This window comes from Mustela putorius, unplaced genomic scaffold (genome assembly GCF_011764305.1).
Source record: "Mustela putorius furo isolate JIRA1106 unplaced genomic scaffold, ASM1176430v1.1 tig00000196_pilon_pilon_pilon, whole genome shotgun sequence".
Lineage (NCBI taxonomy): Eukaryota > Metazoa > Chordata > Mammalia > Carnivora > Mustelidae > Mustela > Mustela putorius.
The window spans coordinates 10,805,426-10,822,979 of record NW_025421310.1 but is presented as its reverse complement, the minus strand read 5'-3'; the positions used below and the strand labels follow the sequence as shown (position 1 = coordinate 10,822,979).

Below are 17,554 nucleotides of genomic sequence, written 5' to 3'. Positions count from 1 at the left end.
TCCCGGTCTCTGACTCCCTTCCCGCCCAATCCTCTCTACTGTCCCCTAGGATATGGCCGCCTTATTGCCAGCAGGCCTCGTAAATGTGGTGACTGGCGACCGGGACCACCTGACCCGCTGCCTGGCCTTGCACCAGGATGTCCAGGCCCTGTGGTACTTTGGATCTGCCAAGGTACCCTTTGCTTTGCTGTCTTTTTGCCATCTCGAACCTCACCGACAGCCTCTCCCTTTTCTGGAATCAGGGCATTGCCACCTTAGAGTTCCAGTTACTAGGGAGCACAGACTCCTCGGCAACCGGGTTAGGAGGTCCTGCCTGCCCTTTTAGAGTCCAGGTTGCTAAGTAAGAGAATCTCCTTAGCATAGCAACAAGGGCCCAAAAACTTCATCTCATTGGACGACCCGTTGCTAAGGACCACACCCTAGTAGCAGAACCAGAGGCCCACTGTCCACCCTCCTGATGATAACAGGGGAACTCCTTGTCACCAAGAACCCAGGCCCCATTCCTTTCAATGTGGGCTGTTAATGGGGAGGAAATGCCCTAGCCGCAAAGGTCAGCCTTGTTTCCCTCAGCATCTGGAAGGTCTGTGGACTACAGACCGAGCATTGTTGAAACAGAGCCTAGGTCAAGCCGTCAGGCCCCTCAGTAATAAGACACAGCTGCTTGGCATCCCAGCTGGCAGAAGTCCTGATCCCCCTCTTCTCGTGCCAGGGCTCCCAGTTTGTGGAGTGGGCCTCAGCTGGAAACCTGAAGCCGGTGTGGGTGAACCGGGGCTGCCCTCGCGCCTGGGATCAGGAGGCCCAGGGGGCAGGCCAAGAGCTGGGGCTGCGGGCAGCACGGACCAAGGCCCTGTGGCTGCCCATGGGAGACTGATGCCCGAGTGCCTCCCGCTCCACCTTGGACAGAGGAGAGATGGACTCTGACAGACACCAGAAGCCTGGAACTTTCTTTTATTAGGACTTCCATGTCCTCCAATAAACTCTAACCAACCTTGGCTGTGCTTCTGAGGGGAGGAAGTGGGGGAGTAACAACTTCTGGTCTGTTCGAGGCCATCTGAGTTCAGAGACTCAGCAGCCGAGTGGGCTGGCTCTGGTACAACACAGTGTTTGTCAAACAGATAAAGGGAACTCTGAGAAGCCCTGGACAGGACCCCAGGGCCTCTTGTTTTCCCCCGGGTCTTCGCCATCCTAAGGCTCTCACTCTTTGACTTGCTCTGCCAATGCATCGTTTCAGGATCCGTGGGGTGCTGGTACAGAGTAAAAGCACAGTGGCTCTCAGGAGTAGGATAAAGGCCTGGTAAGTAACACTCGCAGGTTCCCGTTGGAACTGGGACATGCTCCCACCATGTCAGATTTCCCGTGCAGATGACTGAACAACAAACAGGCTGACAAAATTCCTGAATTTTTAACCATCCATTCCCATGAACCCACCTGAGTGGCTCCGGCACAGTGCCCATTTCAGAATTCTTTGGGATGCCAGGACCCCATTCATGCTAGCTTAGGATAAGAGGGAATTTTCAGGAAGGCTGCAGAGACCTCCCACAGAAAACAGGGCAAGACATGCATCTGAGGGGCCCCAGGTCCTGGAGAAACCAAAAGTACGCAGGAACCAGGACCGGTCCTTTCTTGGAGGCACATGATTTCTGGGGTCTTTTTTCCCTTCTTCCTTTTCTTTTTCCTTCTTTCTCTTTGATCTCTGGGGCTTTTCTTTCTTTCTTTTTCTTTTTAATAGTATTTTTTTTTTAAGAAAAGATTTTATTCATTTATTTGAGGGAGAGCATGAGAGGGGGAGGTTCAGAGGGAGAAACAGATTCCCTGCTGAGCAGGGAGCCGGATGTGGGACTCGATCCTGGAACTCCAGGATCATGACCTGAACCAAAGGCAGTCGGTTAACCATGTGCCACCCAGGTACCCTGTCTGGGGTTTTTCTTTTCTTTAACTTTCTTTTCTTTTCTTTTCTTTTCTTTTTTTTTTTTTTTAAGATTTTATTTATTTATTTATTTGACACAGAGAGAGATCACAAGCAGGCAGAGGGGCAGGCAGAGAGAGAGGACGAAGCAGGCTCCCTGCTGAGCAGAGAGTCTGATGCGCGGCTTGGTCCCAAGACCCTGAGATCATGACCTGAGCTGAAGGCAGAGGTTAACCCACTGAGTCACGCCTGTGCCCCTAGCTTCATTTTCTTTTATATTTTTTTTTAAGATTTTTTATTTATTTATTTGACAGACAGAGATCACAAGTAGGCAGAGAGGCAGGCAGAGAGAGAGAGAGGGAAGCAGGCTCCCTGCGGAGCAGAGAGCCTGATGCGGGACTCGATCCCAGATCCCTGAGATCATGACCAGAGCAGAAGGCAGCGGCTTAAGCCACTGAGCCACCCAGGCGCCCCTCATTTTATTTTATAATCTCTATACCCAACATGGGGCTTGAACCCATGACCCTGACATTCAGAGTCCAATGCTCCACTGACTGAGCCAGCCAGGCGTCCCATCTCTGGAGTTTTCTGTCCCTACCTGTCTTCTTCTGTCACCTCTTACAGCGATGTGACTTTAGGAAAGCTTCTTCACTGCTCTGCGCCTGTTTCCTCATCTGCAAAATGGGACTAATAGTTCCAACCAGACTGATTGACCTGGTGGGTACACGGGACATGCTTTGTGAATGCTTGCTGCTTGTTAGAGGTTAATTCTGTCATGAGGCAAATGGGAATAGGCAGCCAGCCTCCTGTCAGGTTCTGACTAAGGCTGGGCAGAATAATTACCTCTCCCAGGATCTGGACGTCTGGAAAAGAAAGGAATGAGAGAGCTGGAGGGAAGTCCCTGGAAGGCTCTTGTTCCCATCTGTGGTTTGACAGTTCCCCCCAGGATCCCATGGGCTGCCTCAGTGTCCTTCCTAGTAATCCTGTTGATTTAACCAGCAGAAGGTGACCGCCAGCCAGGTCCACAACCCCCCAGCCCAGATCCCAGGCAAGTGTCCGCGCTGTTTCCAGGGGGAGAAAATCTGATTGGCCAGCTTGGGTCAGGCCTCGGCTTCTGAGCCAATCATCTCTGTCCGGGGGGGTGGGCAGGAGGACCCAGTCTGTGCAGACTCCAATCAGGCAGCAAATACCCAGTGAGCGCTCGCTGTGAGTGAGGCGCTGTTCTAGGTGCTGGCGAGACCACCGGCCGCAGGAGCCCATGTGCTAGCAGGGGACAGGTGTATTAGGCTCCTGTCACTGCTGTAACAAAGTTCGTGGCTTAAGTAAAACAACACAAATGTATTATCTTAGGGTCCTAGACGTCAGACGTCTGAAGTGGGTCTCATTGAGAGAAAATCAAGGTGTCAGCAGGACTGCATTGCTAGCTAGAGCCCAAGGGGAGGGAGAATCACTTTCCCTGGTGCATGACCGCCTAACACTTTTTTTTTTTTTTTTTAGGAATTTATTTATTTATTTATTTATTTGAGAGCACGAGCGGGATGGAGAGTAACAGGGACAGAGGGAGAAGCAGGGGCTCCCCACTGAGCAAGGACCCCACTGTGGGCCTTGATCCCAGCACTCTAGGATCATGACCTGAGGCAAAGGCAGACGCTTAACTGAGCTGCCCAGGCACCCCCTGCATCACTTCTCATTGCCAACAGTGGCCACTAGAGTCTTTCTCTCATGGCATCACTCTGACTGTGATCTTCTCGCCTCCCTCCTTCCCTTCCAAATCCGTCTGTGGTGACACTCAACCTACTCAACCCGTGATAATCTCCCCATCTCAAGATAATTAACAAAGTCATATCTGCAGAGGCCCTTTGGCCATGCAAGGGAACAATCAGAGGTTCCAGTGGACCTCTCCGGGGCCAGGTATCCTGCCCACCCCAAGAGGAGATAGACTGAAAGCACATGAATAATCGAGAAGCATCTGTTCAGTGCAACAAGGGAGCTAAGCCAGGCTGAACGTGAAGTGAAGAGGGCAGGGAGCAGAGATGGCAGGTGTAACAGGACAGGCGAGGCTTTGCTGCAGTAACAACCCCCAGACCTCTGTGGTCGTCAACCACAAGTTCATTGGTTGCTCACACTAGCTGTCCATTGTGGGTGGCAGGGGCCCTCTGTTCATCAGAGCCACGCAGGCTCTGCTGACGTGATTCACGTGAATTGGGCTGACGGAGGCCGGATTCAATGTGGTTTCTGCCATTAAAGATCCACTCCCTGCCCCGTTAATCTCATGCAGAAGTGACGCTTGTCACTGTCCTCACTCTCACTCTCACTGAGCAAAATGAGTCACGTGACCGTGCCTGAGGTTCTCCGCCCCCCCCAGCAGGGTGCAAGGAAGGACAAGGAAGGACAGCCAAGTAAGAGATTCCCAGACGCACAGATGTGGAGGGGACTTCATATTTTCTTTTACCACCTCAGCCCTCGGTTTAGAGTTGAAGAAATTGAGGCTTAGCGAGGATAAGGGGCTGGCCAAGCTCCCGCAATGACCCAGCCAGGGTTGGAAGCGACTCTTGCCAGGCCGGACGTGATGAGACCTATCTCCTGGGTCTTCTTGTGTGCCTGGCCCTGGCAGGGCAAAGCTGTAAACCCAAAGAAAAGTCAGACCCAGCAATCCAACAAGCTCCCAGCCTGTGCTGGGAACCCATAATCTGTACATCTGTGGAGGGGACGCAGGACACTGGGGGACCCAGAGGAGCCCTCGCGCCAGGCTGGATTTGGAGCTAAGGACTGAGGATCTTATACGGGGCCGGGGGTGAAGGGAAGAGATGAAGGGAAAGTGGGCCCTGTGGCAGAAGGGCTGGAAATTTGTCCTAAGGGCAATAGGGAGCCACAGAAGGTGTGTGAGCAGAGGAGAGGTAGGCTCAGCTCTGGCTGGAAGACAGAAGGTAAAGTGACATGTACTATAATAACAGAGGAAACTCAGGGCACGTGGAGTGCTTGGAGATGGCACCCTGCCCAAACTACGTGAGCGTGTGTGTGTGTGTGTGTATGAGGGAGGGAAAGATGTGTGTTGGCTACCTTCCAGAGGAAGTTGCCATGAGTGTTGAAGCTTTTTTCCAGCTTTATTAAGGTATGATTGACAAGGAAAGATTATATATGTTTTAGATATACAACATGGTTTTTAAGTGTATGGAACATGGTAACTTAATATACCCATACATTGTAAAATGGTTATGGTGATCAAGTTAATGGACACACCCATCGCTTCACAAAGTTACCTTTTTGTGCCTGATGAAAACACTGTCTTAATCAAACTGGAAACAAAATTCAGATATACCCAAAAGCAAAGCAAAAACCAACCTCTAGAAAATTTCAGATAGACAATACAGTATTGATTTTTTGGTTTTGTTTAGAGTTTATTATTTTTTGAGAGAGAGAGGGAGCAGGGGCAGAGGGAGAGAGAGAATCCCAAGCAGGCTCCACGCCCAGTGCAGAGCCTGATGCAGGGCTCGATCCCACGACCCTGAGATCGTAACCTGAGCCGAAATTAAGAGCTGGATGCTTAAGCAACCGAGCCAGCCAGGCGCCCCAATAGAGTATTGTTATTTATCATCACCATGCTGTACATTGGATCCTCAGAACTTCGTGAATTTTGACCAACATCTCCCCATCTCCCCTGCACACACACACTCCAGCCCCAGGCTGGGACTACTCGCACTCTGAATTGCCTTTTTTAGATTCCACATATAAGTGATACCCTACAAGATTCATCTTTCTCTAGCTTATTTCACTTAGCATCACATCCTACAGATGTATCCACGTCGTTGCAAACAGCAGGATTTCCTTCTTGTTATGGCCGAAAGAGATTCCATTGTGTGTGTATACCACATTTTCTTTTTCCATTCACCCATCCATCAGTGGACCCTTAGGTCTTATCTTGCTATTGTGAATGAGGCTGCAGTGAACAAAGAGATACCTCTTGAGAGACTGATTTCATTTCCTTGGAACAAATACCCAGATGTGGGATTTTTGCATCATGGGGTAGTTCTATTATTTTCACAGTATTTTTTTGAGAAAGCGTCATACCAGTTTCCATAGTGGCTGCATCCACTTACATTGCCACCAGACCTTAATCGACTGAGCCACCCAGGCCCCCTAACACTTCCATCTTTTTGATGGTGATCGTCCTAACTGGTGTGTGGTGATCTCATTGTGGGTGTGATTTGGTTCTCCCTGATGATGAGTGCGTGCACTGTATCCAGAAGGACCATGAGGATCTGATGTGGCTAGAGAGCAGTCCAGGCAGAGGAGAGCATGTGCAAAGGCCCAGAGGTGGGAAACAGCCTGGTGAGAACTTAGTGGTTTGAATGGTCAACCAAAAGATATGTCCACATTCTTACCCCTGGAACCTATGGATGTGACTTTATTTGGAAAAACAGTTCTTGCAGATATAATAAAGTTGGGGATCTTGAGCAAAGATCATCCTGGGTTATCCAAGTGGGCCCTACATCTCATGACAAGTGTCCTTACAAGGGACACCCAGAGGAGAGACACTTCTAGAGAAGAAGGCCAGGTGAAGACAGAGTTGGGGATGGAGTTATGCAGATACAAGCCAAGGATCCCTGGAGCCCCCCAGAAACTACCCTTAGCCCACACATCCAAGATGGTGGTGAGGCTATGTCACAAGGGGCAATCCCGGAGGCCAGGGCAGGACAGCAACAACAGGGAGGTCTGTGGGCTCGGGGTGGGGATGCCCTGTTGGCCCCGCACGCACCCTTCACCTGCCATCCCCCCACCCCGCCTGGACCCCCTTCTGTCTCTCTCTTTCCAGGTTCCAATCCACTCCGTCCAGTGCCCGGCCCTCCTCCTCCTGGCGCCTCTGTCCATCTCCGACCAGTCTTCCCTATACAAGGCAAGAATGAAGGCCCCAGGCTGGCCGCCTCCTTGCCCTGCAGGCATTGCTTCCGGCTGGGGGCAGCTCCCCCTTTGTCATGTGTCACAGCCAAGCTTCCACCCAGCTCAGGACTCTGGGGGCGCGAGTCGGCCGCCACCTGTCACCACCAGGTGGCGCCCCTCGCCTCAGCCAGATCCACCCCAGCTCACTGTCGCCCCCCAAAATTTCCTTTCGCTTTCGATCTCTGGCTGTCACCCGGTCTGGCCCCTTCCACGCCCAGCCGGGGCAAGCCTGGTGCGTGAGGAGAAATGGACTCTGGGTCCCCGAGGGGCGGGGCTGGGGTCCCTCTCCTGGATGAGGGAGGAGGGATGGGGGTCAGGTCGCTGGGTCCCTGGCCTGGGAAGGGTTCCGAGGACCGGACGTCGGGGTTCTTAGAAGGGGAGATGAGTTTTCACCATAACTGGGGCTCACGCAGGAAGCCCGAGGGAGTAGGAGGCGGAAACTTAGCCACATCAAGGAGCCAAGGGAGGGGTGGGGAGGTGAAGGGGCGGGTGAGGAAGGGGCTGGGGTGTGAGGGTCTGAGACTCCCTCTTCTGTCCCCTCCAAGATCCGGCCATAGGCATGAGGGGCCTCCGGCCGAGATGATAGTGCTGGCGCCAGCCGGGAGCCCAACAGTGCGTATACCTGGGGGACAAGGCGGGGGAAAGGCAGAGCAGTACCAAGGTGGGCGGAGTTGAGAGAGCAGATGCACAGAGGAGGGGGACAAGGACAGGGGTAAGGGAGAGAAAGAAGGGGTGGGGCACATGCACAGGGCAGGGGAACATGCACGGGGTGAGGACATGGTCGAGGGTGGGGGATATGGGCAGGGGTGTGACATGGGTGGGGCAGGGTACGTGCACAGGGGTGGGGAACACGGGCAGGGGAGAGGGACATGGACAGAGGAGGGGGGACATGGGCAGGGGTGGGAACATGGACGGGGTGGGACACGGACAGGGCAGGGTATGTGCACAGCACAGGAGTGGGGGACATGGGCAGGGGTGGGGGACATGGACAGAGGAGAGGGGCATGGACAGAGGGGGACATGGGCAGGGGTGGGGGAAAGAAATGGAGGGAGGTGGACACTAACGGGAAGGCAGGACACAGGCGGAGAGAGAAACGGGAGAGAGGAGCAGAGAGGGAAAGCCTGGGGCTGAGGCAAGGAGAGATGGGAGCCTCGGGCACAGCTGGCAGATGGGGAGAGGAGCCAGAAGGGCCAGCCTAGAGGCAGAGAGGAGACTCGGGAAGGCTGCTCTCAGAGGGACACGGAAGCCAGAAGGAGGAGGGCCGAGCCCTGGACGGGAAGGAATGAGACCTGGAAAAGGAGAAAGACGGCAGAGAGACAGATGGGGGCTGGGGGGGCGCAGGCGAGGGGTGCGTGTAGAGCCAACAGAGGGCGCCCCCGCCCCGTGTCGCGCCCCCAGACCTCGCTGCTGCTGCTGCTGCTGCTCAGCCCTGGCCTCCGCGGGACCCCTGACTGCTCCTTCAGCCACAGCCCCATCTCCTCCACCTTCTCGGCCACCATCCACAAGCTGGTGAGGGGCATGTCCCGGCCTCCCCGGGCGCCTGCCTGAGGCCCCGGCTCCGTCACTGGGACCGACCTCCCCGTCTAGGTGTCCTTCTTTAGGGTTCCCTGTCCCCTTTCTCTGGTTCATTGTCCCCCTCTCTGGGTCCCTGTCTTCCCCCTCTCTCTGTGGGTCCCTGTCCCGCACTCTCTGTGTCCTTGGCCTTGTGTCCTGTGTCTGTGTCCCTCTGGCTTGCTGTCCTGCTTTCTCTGGGTCATTGTCCCATACTCTCTTCATTGGTTCCCTCTCTGTGGGTCTCTGTGCCCCTCAGCTCACTATCCCGCACTTTCTCTGGCTCGCTGTCCCCCTCTCTCTGGGTCCCTGTCCTCCACCCTCTGGCCCACTGTCCCCCTCTCTGTGTGTCCCTGTACCTGGCTCTCTTCATTTGTCCCCTCTGTGTGTGGGTCTCTGTCCCCTTCGGCTCACTGTCCCCCTCTTTCTCTGCCTCTGCATCCCCATAGTTCTATTTTCTCCCGTCCTCAGCCCGGCCTGACCCTGTTTTCTCCCGCAGTCTGATTACCTGCTTCAGGACTATCCGGTCACCGTCGCCTCCAACCTGCAGGACGTGAGTCACCGATGGGCGGGGCTAGGGCTGAGGTGGGAAGGAGAGACTTGAGAAGCACCGCCCCTCGGGGGAAGAGTAGGCCGACCGGCTGCCGTCCCCTCCTCCTCCTCCTCCTCCTCCTCCTCTCCCTCCCCCACCACCCATCCCGGGGATGCAGGACTCCCAGCCCCAGCCCCTCACCCTTCCTGCCCCACCAGTCCAAGCCCCCAGCCACCTCTGCCGGGCGGACCCGAGCTGGAGCTGTCTCTCCCAGGACGAGCTCTGCGGGGCCTTCTGGCGCCTGGTCCTGGCCCAGCACTGGATAGGACGGCTCAAGGCTGTGGCCGGGACCCACATGCAAATTCTACTGGAGAACGTCAACACGGAAATACACTTTGTCACTTTATGTGCTTTCCAGGTAAGCCCTGAACTTGGGGGACAAGCTAGGGGAGCGAGTTGCCTTCCTGGGGATTGGAAGCCAAGCTATGCTAGACCTTGCTGAAGATTTCCTTTGACTAGCAACCCAGGGGAGGTGGGGCTTGAACCCCCGGCCCCCTGGGAATCCCCTTGCTGGAAAGAGCACTTTTCCAGAGACTAAATGAGGGCGGGAGTCCTGGGCCCAGTGCACCGATTCCGAGTTTATTTCTCAGGTTCTATTGCTGGGCGCTGCAGAGGGGTTCTCTCCCCCTAGCAACCCCGGGGGGCAGTGGTCCGAACTCCCTCTGTGACCCAGGCCTCCAAGGGAGGGCCCCTGGTAGGCATTGCCAGGCAGGGAAGGCCCTTGGCCTGAGCAGACTGTGGGGGCGAAGCCCTGGTGACGTCTCCCTCCCCTGCCCCCAGCCCCTCCCCAGCTGTCTTCGCTTCGTCCAGACCAACATCTCCCACCTCCTGCAGGACACCTCCCAGCAGCTGGCAGCCTTGAAACCCTGGATCACCCGCAGGAATTTCTCTGGGTGTCTGGAGCTGCAGTGTCAGCCGGGTAAAAGCCCCCCCAGCATCCCCCAGCCCCCCTCCCCTCCCCCATCCCACAGCCCCTCACATACCCTGTCCTGGTCAGCCCAGACCCCACTCTGCTCCCACTGGCTGTGTGACTTTGGGCGTGTTCCCCCAAGTTCGGTCCTTTAGCTGGGTCTCAGTTTCCTCACCTCTGACAAGGGAACCATAACCCCTGCCTATTTCTCCAAGGCAGCCCTGTCCTGTAGAAACATTGCAACCGCTTATGTAAGTGCAGATTCTCTAGCAGCCAAGGTTTTTTGGTTTTTATAAAGATTATTTATTTATTTATTTGACACAGAGAGAGATCACAAGTAGGGAGAGAGGCAGGCAGGGGTGGGGGTGGGGGGGGAAGCAGGCTCCCCACGGAGCAGAAAGCCCGATGTGGAGCTCTATCCCAAGACCCTCAGACCATGACCTGAGCTGAAGGCAGAGGCTTAACCAACGAGCCATCCATGGGTCCCTCTAACGACCAAGGTTTTTAAAGGTTTTGGGGGGTTTTTTTGTTGTTTTTTTTTTTTAAGTGAATTCACTCCCCCACCCTCCCCAATTGAATGTTCACGGTCGTTACTTTTGTAGAAAATGAATGGTGGTCTTGTTTTTAAAACGTTTTCTTTTGGAATCATTCCAGATTCAAAGGAGGGTACAAAGAAATTGTACAGGGGGTGGGGTGGGGGGCTGGTCCTGGACGCCCTTTACCCATGCTTCCCATTCCTGATAGCACGATAGCCACACCAGAAATACGGCAGGGTACAGTCCCGCCCTATAGTCCAGAGTTGATGCCCAGTTTACGAGTCACGCATGCGCACTTGTGTGCCCGCGCGTGTTGGTACCTTAGGGCTGGCGGGACTAAGTAGCGCGAACTGGGTGATCGAAACAACAGACCTACATTATGTCAGATTCTGGAGGTCAGAGGTCTGAAATCAAAGCGTCGGTAGGATTGGCTCCTTCCCAAGGCTCAGAGGGAAGGTTCTGCTCCAGGCTTCTCTCCTTGGGCTTTGCTGATGGCCATTTTCACGTTCACTTGGCTTTCTCCCTCTGTGCACGCCTCCGTGTCCAGATTTCCCCTTTTTATAAGGACACCTGTCATATGGGCTGAGGGGCCCGCCCTGATGACCTCATTATAACTTGATTATCGGTGTAAAGACCGTCTCCAAATGAGGTCGCGTTAGGATTCCAATGTATGAATTTTGAGGGACACAATTTACTCCTTAAAAGCATAGATGTCTTTGCAATTTTATCATACGTGTGCCTTCTTGTGATCCCCACTGCAATCCCACGACTTAACTTGACCCCCTTTGAATAATTCCCACCCTTAGCCTTGGACAGCAGCAAATCAGTCCTTTAGAACGATGCTATTGGCTTCATAATTTTAAAATTATTATTCTTTTTTAAAAAGATTTATTTATTTATTTATTTGACAGAGAGACACACAGCAAGAGGGGGAACACAAGCAGGGGGGAGTGGGAGAGAGAGAAGCAGGCTTCCCGCGGAGCCCAATGCAGGACTTGATCCCAGGACCATGGATCATGACCTGAGCCAAAGGCAGATACTTAACCGACTGAGCCACCCAGATGCCCCTTTAAAATTATTCTTAATAATTCATCATTGAGGGGTGCCTGGGTGGCTCAGTGGGTTAAAGCCTCTGCCTTCGGCTCAAGTCATGATCTCTGGGTTCTGGGATCGAGCCCCGCATCGGGCTCTCTGCTCAGCAGGGAGTCTGCTTCCTCCTCTCTGCCTGCCTGTCTGCCCACTTGTGATCTCTATCTGTCAAATAAATAAATAAAATCTTTAAAAAATAATAAATAAATAAATAAATAAACAATTCATCACAGGGGCGCCTGGGTGGCTCAGTGGGTTAAAGCCTCTGCCTTCAGCTCAGGTCATGATCCCAGAGTCCTGGGATCAAGCCCTGAATCTGGCTTTCTGCTCAGTAGGGAGCCTGCTCCCCGCCCCCCTCTGTCTGCCTCCCTGCCTACTTGTGATCTCTCTCCCTGTTAAATAAATAAATAAAACCTTTAAAAAAAATTCATCATTGAAATCACAAATCATATTTAACCAAATGTCTCCAAAGCAGTACTATTTGAACACATACCTGATACTGTGTTTTCGATTCTATTTTGTTTTGTTTTGTTTTAAAGATTTAAAGTATTTTTTTTTAATTAGTAAGATATTTTACATCCTCTATCCCCTACTAAGTCTCTCTCACAGGTGTGTATTTAACAAGGATGGCACGTGGGAATTCAGAGTCAACAGAGACCACGGCTCTAAGGGATCAATGAGAAATGATGTCATCAGAGTGTGTGAGAGACTATGCGCTGTGGATACTTGACTTGGCCCAGCATATTGAGGTTTACTTTGGGGCTCCCGGGTGGTTCAGTTGGTTAAGCTTCTGCCTTTGGCTCAGGTCATGATCCCGGGGTCCTGGGATCGAGTCCTGCGTTGGGTTCCCTGCTCAGTGGGGAGCCTGCTTTTCCCTCTCCTGGACCCCCATTCGTGTGTTCGCGCGCACTCTCTCTCTCTCTCTCCAATAAGTACCTAAAATCTTAAAAAAAAAAAAAAAGTTTACTTTTGTGGCCAAGTCCATAACAAGTTCTATAACTGACCCTGTCTTAGGAGGAAAAGAAAAAATGAGATTAATTTTCTTGGCAGGATCAGGGTTGAGTCTGTGTGAACGTATTCTCCCCACCTTACCCTGGTATTATTCGGAAGCTTTCTGTCCTTGTGTTTGGTACTGCATCTGTCGAGTTCTCATCTTTATTTTTATTTTTCGTAATCTCTACACCCAAGGTGGGGCTCAAACTCGCAACCGTGAGGTGAAGAGTCGCATGCTCTGCCGACTGAGCTTCCAGGCATCCCTGAGAAAGATATTTAAAAACCTTCCCCTCTAATTTTCTTACTGTCTCCCCATAATTCCGATCATCTTGCCCTCTATATTAAGCTTCATTGCTCATTTGTACTTGCATTTATGACTGTTTGTTCATTCGACCACATTTTCTTAGGCACCTCCTGGGTACCCAGTGACACAGCTCAGAATGAGACCCAGGCGCTTGCACTTGTAGGGTTGACATGCTAATTGAGGCAACAGGCAACAAACATGCAACCAAGTAATTAACAGGAAAAGATCTGAGTGTACTGAGCCCCATGCAGGCAAATTACAGCAGGGTGATCGAATCATGGCGTGAGGTGGTTGGCTAGAACGTAGCTGAGGGTTGGGAAAATGAGAACAGCCAGTGCAAAGGCCCTGAGGCAGAAACCTGCCTTCATGTTTAGGGAACAGTGAAGAGGCACATGTGCCTGGAGTCTGGCAAGTGAGGGGAAGAGAGAGTAGCAGGGTGGGGGTATAGAGGGCACAAAGACCCCAGAGCCCACAGGGAGCTCACAGCCCACTGAAGGAAAAAGGAGTAAACTAATCAATACATAAGCACTAGAAATACATATGTCAAATTGTAAAAGAAAATGCAAACTGACTGGTGCCACACTGTTCTAAGAACTTCCTGTGTGGCTACTCGTTTAATTTTTGTGACCACCTTACCCAGTGGGTATAATGAACATCCCCATTTTACAGGTGAGGAGACTGAGGCACAGAGAGGCAGGTGGCCCACCTCAGGTCACACAGCCAGCACCAAGCCTGCTTTTATTTCCTTCCTTTGTCTGGCCCAGACCTTCTCCTCAGTCACCCAGCCTCTTTTTCTTGCCTCAGACTCTTCCACACTGCTGCCCCCAAGGAGTCCCGGGGCCTTGGAGGCCACAGCCCTGCCAGCCCCTCAGGCCCCCCTGCTGCTGCTCTTGCTGCTGCTGCCCGTGGCTCTCCTGCTGATGGCTGCTGCCTGGTGCCTGCACTGGCAGAGAAGGAGGCAGAGGACAGCCTACCCTGGGGAGCAGGTGAGTCTGCAGGTGGACAGAGGGCATGGGGAAGTCTGGGGGCTGGCAGCTACAGGTGACCTGTGCCTCCAGTCTCCAGGATATCCTGCCCCTGTGGCTCGTGGAGTGTGGACTCGTGTTGGTGAACCCTTCAGCAGGCTGAGAACCCTGGACTTCGTTGGGGGTGAGGGTTGCTGGGGCCAGGAGGGAGGACAGACTGGAGGCTGGCTAAGGGTCCAGGGTGAGAGGACAAGGCCTGAGTCAGGGCTAGGACCAGCATCATGTGGATGGAGAGGACGGTCAGGCAGAGTCAGGGGTCAGGGATCAAGAAGGACAGAGCTGGAGGATCCACAGCTGGTTCAGTCAGTGGGGTATAGGACTCTTATTTTTTTTTTTAAGATTTTATTTTATTTATTTATTTGACAGAGAGATATCACAAGTAGGCAGAGAGGCAGGCAAGGGGGCAGGGAGCAGGCTCCCTGCTGAGCAGAGAGCCCAACACAGGGCTTGATCCCAGGCTTGATGGAACCCTGCATCTGGCTCTCCGCTCTGCAGGGAACCTGCTTCCCCACCCCCTCACCTGCCTCTCTGCGTACTTGTGATCTCTGTCAAATAAGTAAAATCTTAAAAAAAAAATAAAAATGAAAAATAAAATCTTAGGGCACCTGGGTGGCTCAGTGAGTTAAAGCCTCTGCCTTCGGCTGAGGTCATGGTCTTAAGATCCTGGGATTGAGCCCTGCATCAGGCTCTCTGCTCTGTGGGGAGCCTGGTTCCCCCCCCCCCCACCTCCCCGCCTCTCTGCCTACTTGTGATCTCTGTCTATCAAATAAAGAAATAAAGCCTTTAAAAATAAATAAATAAAATAAAATCTTAAAAAAAAAAAAAAGGACAGGGCTGGAGACTGATAGGCTTGGGCAGGTGGCACAGATGACCCTGGGTCTGGCCCAGTGGGAAATGGGGGGGAGCAGAGAGATTAGGGAAAGAGGGTGAGCTCAGTGGGGATGGGGAAGGTTGTGAGGGTCCCCAGGGGAGCTATTTGGCTACAGGAGTCTGCAGGCCTGAAGAGAGTGGCCTCCTGAAGCAGGCGGAGAGAACCACCTCTGCAAAGCCCTCCAGGTGTGATAAAGCTCTGGGTGTTCCAGTAACTTCAGCCCGGGGTGGGTGTGAGTGTGGGTGTGAAAAGTCTAGGCCTCAAACATCAAGCAGGGGAGCTGGGACTTCCTGCCCAGGGCAGCAGGGAGGTAGGGGAGGTGAGTGATGGAAGACAGGTGTGGAGGCAGGAGGCAGGTGGGCCAGGAAGGAGGAAGTTGGAGAGGCCCTAGTGGGCTCTTGATGGGCCCAGAAGGTTCTAACAAGAAACATTTTGCAATAATTGTTGGCACATACAATGCCTCAGTGATACAGCCCTTACGCTGGGGCTTTCTACAAATTAATTTAAATGAGAAGCTGGTGCCATGATTATCCTGTTTCACAGAGGCTGAAACCAAGGCACAGAGAGGTAAACAATTTGCCAAAAGTCACTGAGCACATGAGTGACAGAACCAGGATTTGACTCTGGGCATTCTGGAAATCTAAGCTTTTCATTCTTCTGCCTCAGTTTCCTTATCTATACAAAAGACTCTAATAATAGTCTTTCTATCATAGAGCCATCTGGAAGTTTAAGTGCATGCAAAGCCCTTAAAGAGAACACAACGGAAATAATCACAAGCCATATATGTTGTTGAAAACTTTAGAATAATTGGGGCACCTGGCTCTCTCAGTCAGTAAAGCATGTGACTCTGGATCTCAGGGTTGTGAGTTCAAGCCCCACGTTAGGCATAGAGATTACTTTAAAAAAAAAAAAAATTCCCCAGGGGCACCTGGGTGGCTCCATCAGTTGGCGTCTTGACTCTTGGTCTCAGCTTGGGTCTTGACTTCAGGGTCATGGGTTTGGCCTGCCTTGGGCTCTACAGTGGATGTGGAGCCTACTTAAACAAACAAACAAAGAAAACAAATAACTTCCCCTCTACTTAGAGTTCTTGAAATTTACATTTGCAAAAGTAGACTGACCTGCTCAAGTTTTGAAACAAAAGTTTTCAAAAAAAAGGAGAAAGAAACAAGTTTTCCAAGTACCCAAGATCAGTTTCTTTTTTCCTTTGGGGGATTGAGGGGATAGAGAGAGAGAGAGAGAGAATCTTAAGCAGGCTCCACACCTGTGGGACTCAGTCCCCCAACACTGAGATCATGACCTGAGCCAAAAAATCAAGAGTCGGATGCTTAACTGACTGAGACACCCAGGGACCCCCAGGATCAGTTTCTAAGTTGAAGTGATTTTTCATTTCAGCACTTGTTTCTGTACAGTAATTTTTATTACAATTTTTTTGGGAAAGGGTAGCCAGTTGGGAAGTTTTCCTCATATCCTTGCTCCTGTCCACTCTGCTTCCCTGCTCTTCTAATAAGCACACTACCAGTTTAAGTTTAAATTAGGTAAATGTAAAACTCAGCTCCTTAGTTACCGTGGGCACATTTGGAGTGCTCAGTATTCCCACATGGCTGCTGGGTGGCTGTGTGGGAGAGCGTGGATCTCACAGGTTCCATCTTTGCAGAACTCTGCAAAGTTCTCTTGGACAGTGATGCCACGACACATAGTGGGCACTCACTGGAAATGGAATTGTTTGTAGTACTGAGTCTGTGCAGAGCACTGAGCTTGGTGCTCTCCTCTGTCCACGGATCCCCAGAGGGCCCAATGAGATGGACACATCTATCATCCCATTTTACAGAGGAGGACACTGAGGCCCAGCGAGACGAGTCACCTGCCAGAGGACACAGAGCTGGAACTCCAAGGAAGTCAGCTAGAGACTGGTCCCTTCCTCGACAGCGCTGCCCCGCTCACTCTCTCCCCAGGATGGAGGCAACGCCAGCCCACAGCCCCAGCCCCAACTATCCCCATCTGTACAAAGTCCTTGTCCCCAGGAAACTGTATATAAATCATCCTTTTCTACCAGCTCTGGCCAGGTACTGTCTGTAGATGGGACAGGGGGTGTGAGTCCTGGTTTTTCTGTTAATGCAAAGTTTCATCCGGTACCGAGAGACCCCCGACAGGGGCCTGAGCCAGTGCGTTGCAGCGCTGACCCTGACCGCGTCAGAAGCTGGCCTGTCGGGGCTCCTGATCTATGCGGGAGAAGACTCGCAACCCAGGGAGCTGCGGTTGAGCAGGACACACGTTCTAATGTCAGCAGTCCAGGCACTCCGGGAGCCCGCGGTGGGTGACCTGACCCAGCCCGAGATCTCAGGACGCGCTTTGGAGGAAAGGACTCTTGAGCCAAAAAGTCCTGGGACTGTGAGAGGTCAGATCTGAGAAGGTAGGGCTGGAGGGGGGCCATCCGAGGCAAGGGGTACAGTCGAAGAGAAGATCCAGCAGTCATCTGGAAGTCACTCCCTCGCACACTCTTAGATCTCATAGGAAAACCTACTTCCACCTGTTTTACAGGTGGGGATACTGAGCCCCACACAGGGCCGGGGTTCGCCCAGGTCAGGAGGAGGCAGCGCAGGCACCAGAATCCAGACGTTTAAGCCCAGACTGAGCGCTGAAGGGAGAGCCCACTTGCCCCCTGCGGGCCACCACGAGCCCTGCAGCCTGCTGTCGCTTTAGCGAGTGACGGCGCATCCCTCCACCGCAGACACCCCGGCAACCCCCGAGAGATTAGCGGCCCCTCAAAAATATGGCGGCCAAGGCGGGCCAGCCCCGCCTCAGTAGAGCCGCTTCCTACCCCACGTGATCTCTCGCCCGG

At 52.8% G+C, this 17,554-nt stretch overlaps 2 protein-coding genes across 9 annotated transcripts in view; both read left to right on the top strand.

The window, feature by feature from the left end:
* ALDH16A1 (aldehyde dehydrogenase 16 family member A1) overlaps window positions 1-992 on the top strand; it is a 12,569-nt gene extending 11,577 nt beyond the window's left edge. The window contains exons 16-17 of the mRNA XM_013063952.2: window positions 50-172; window positions 710-992. Of these exons, the coding sequence (XP_012919406.1) occupies window positions 50-172; window positions 710-871 (285 nt within the window). The 3' untranslated portion in view covers window positions 872-992. The remainder of the gene's footprint in view (window positions 1-49; window positions 173-709) is intronic.
* FLT3LG (fms related receptor tyrosine kinase 3 ligand) lies at window positions 52-17,554 on the top strand. 8 transcript variants are annotated; one of them, XM_013063954.2, is made up of 10 exons: window positions 52-172; window positions 1,232-1,294; window positions 6,720-6,800; window positions 7,390-7,456; window positions 8,243-8,353; window positions 8,895-8,948; window positions 9,202-9,345; window positions 9,768-9,906; window positions 13,624-13,805; window positions 16,544-16,767. In XM_013063954.2, exons 1-10 carry the CDS (start codon window positions 138-140, stop codon window positions 16,748-16,750), a joined length of 1,083 nt encoding a protein of 360 aa, XP_012919408.2. In that variant the 5' UTR covers window positions 52-137; the 3' UTR covers window positions 16,751-16,767. The 8 variants fall into 8 exon arrangements, 7 of the variants coding, with proteins under 7 accessions (XP_012919408.2, XP_012919409.1, XP_044932964.1 ...); XM_013063955.2 differs by lacking the exons at window positions 52-172; window positions 1,232-1,294; window positions 6,720-6,800 and adding an exon at window positions 6,844-7,076; XR_001182010.2 differs by lacking the exons at window positions 52-172; window positions 1,232-1,294; window positions 6,720-6,800; window positions 16,544-16,767 and adding an exon at window positions 12,120-12,271 and having other exon boundaries at window positions 7,084-7,456; window positions 13,624-13,744.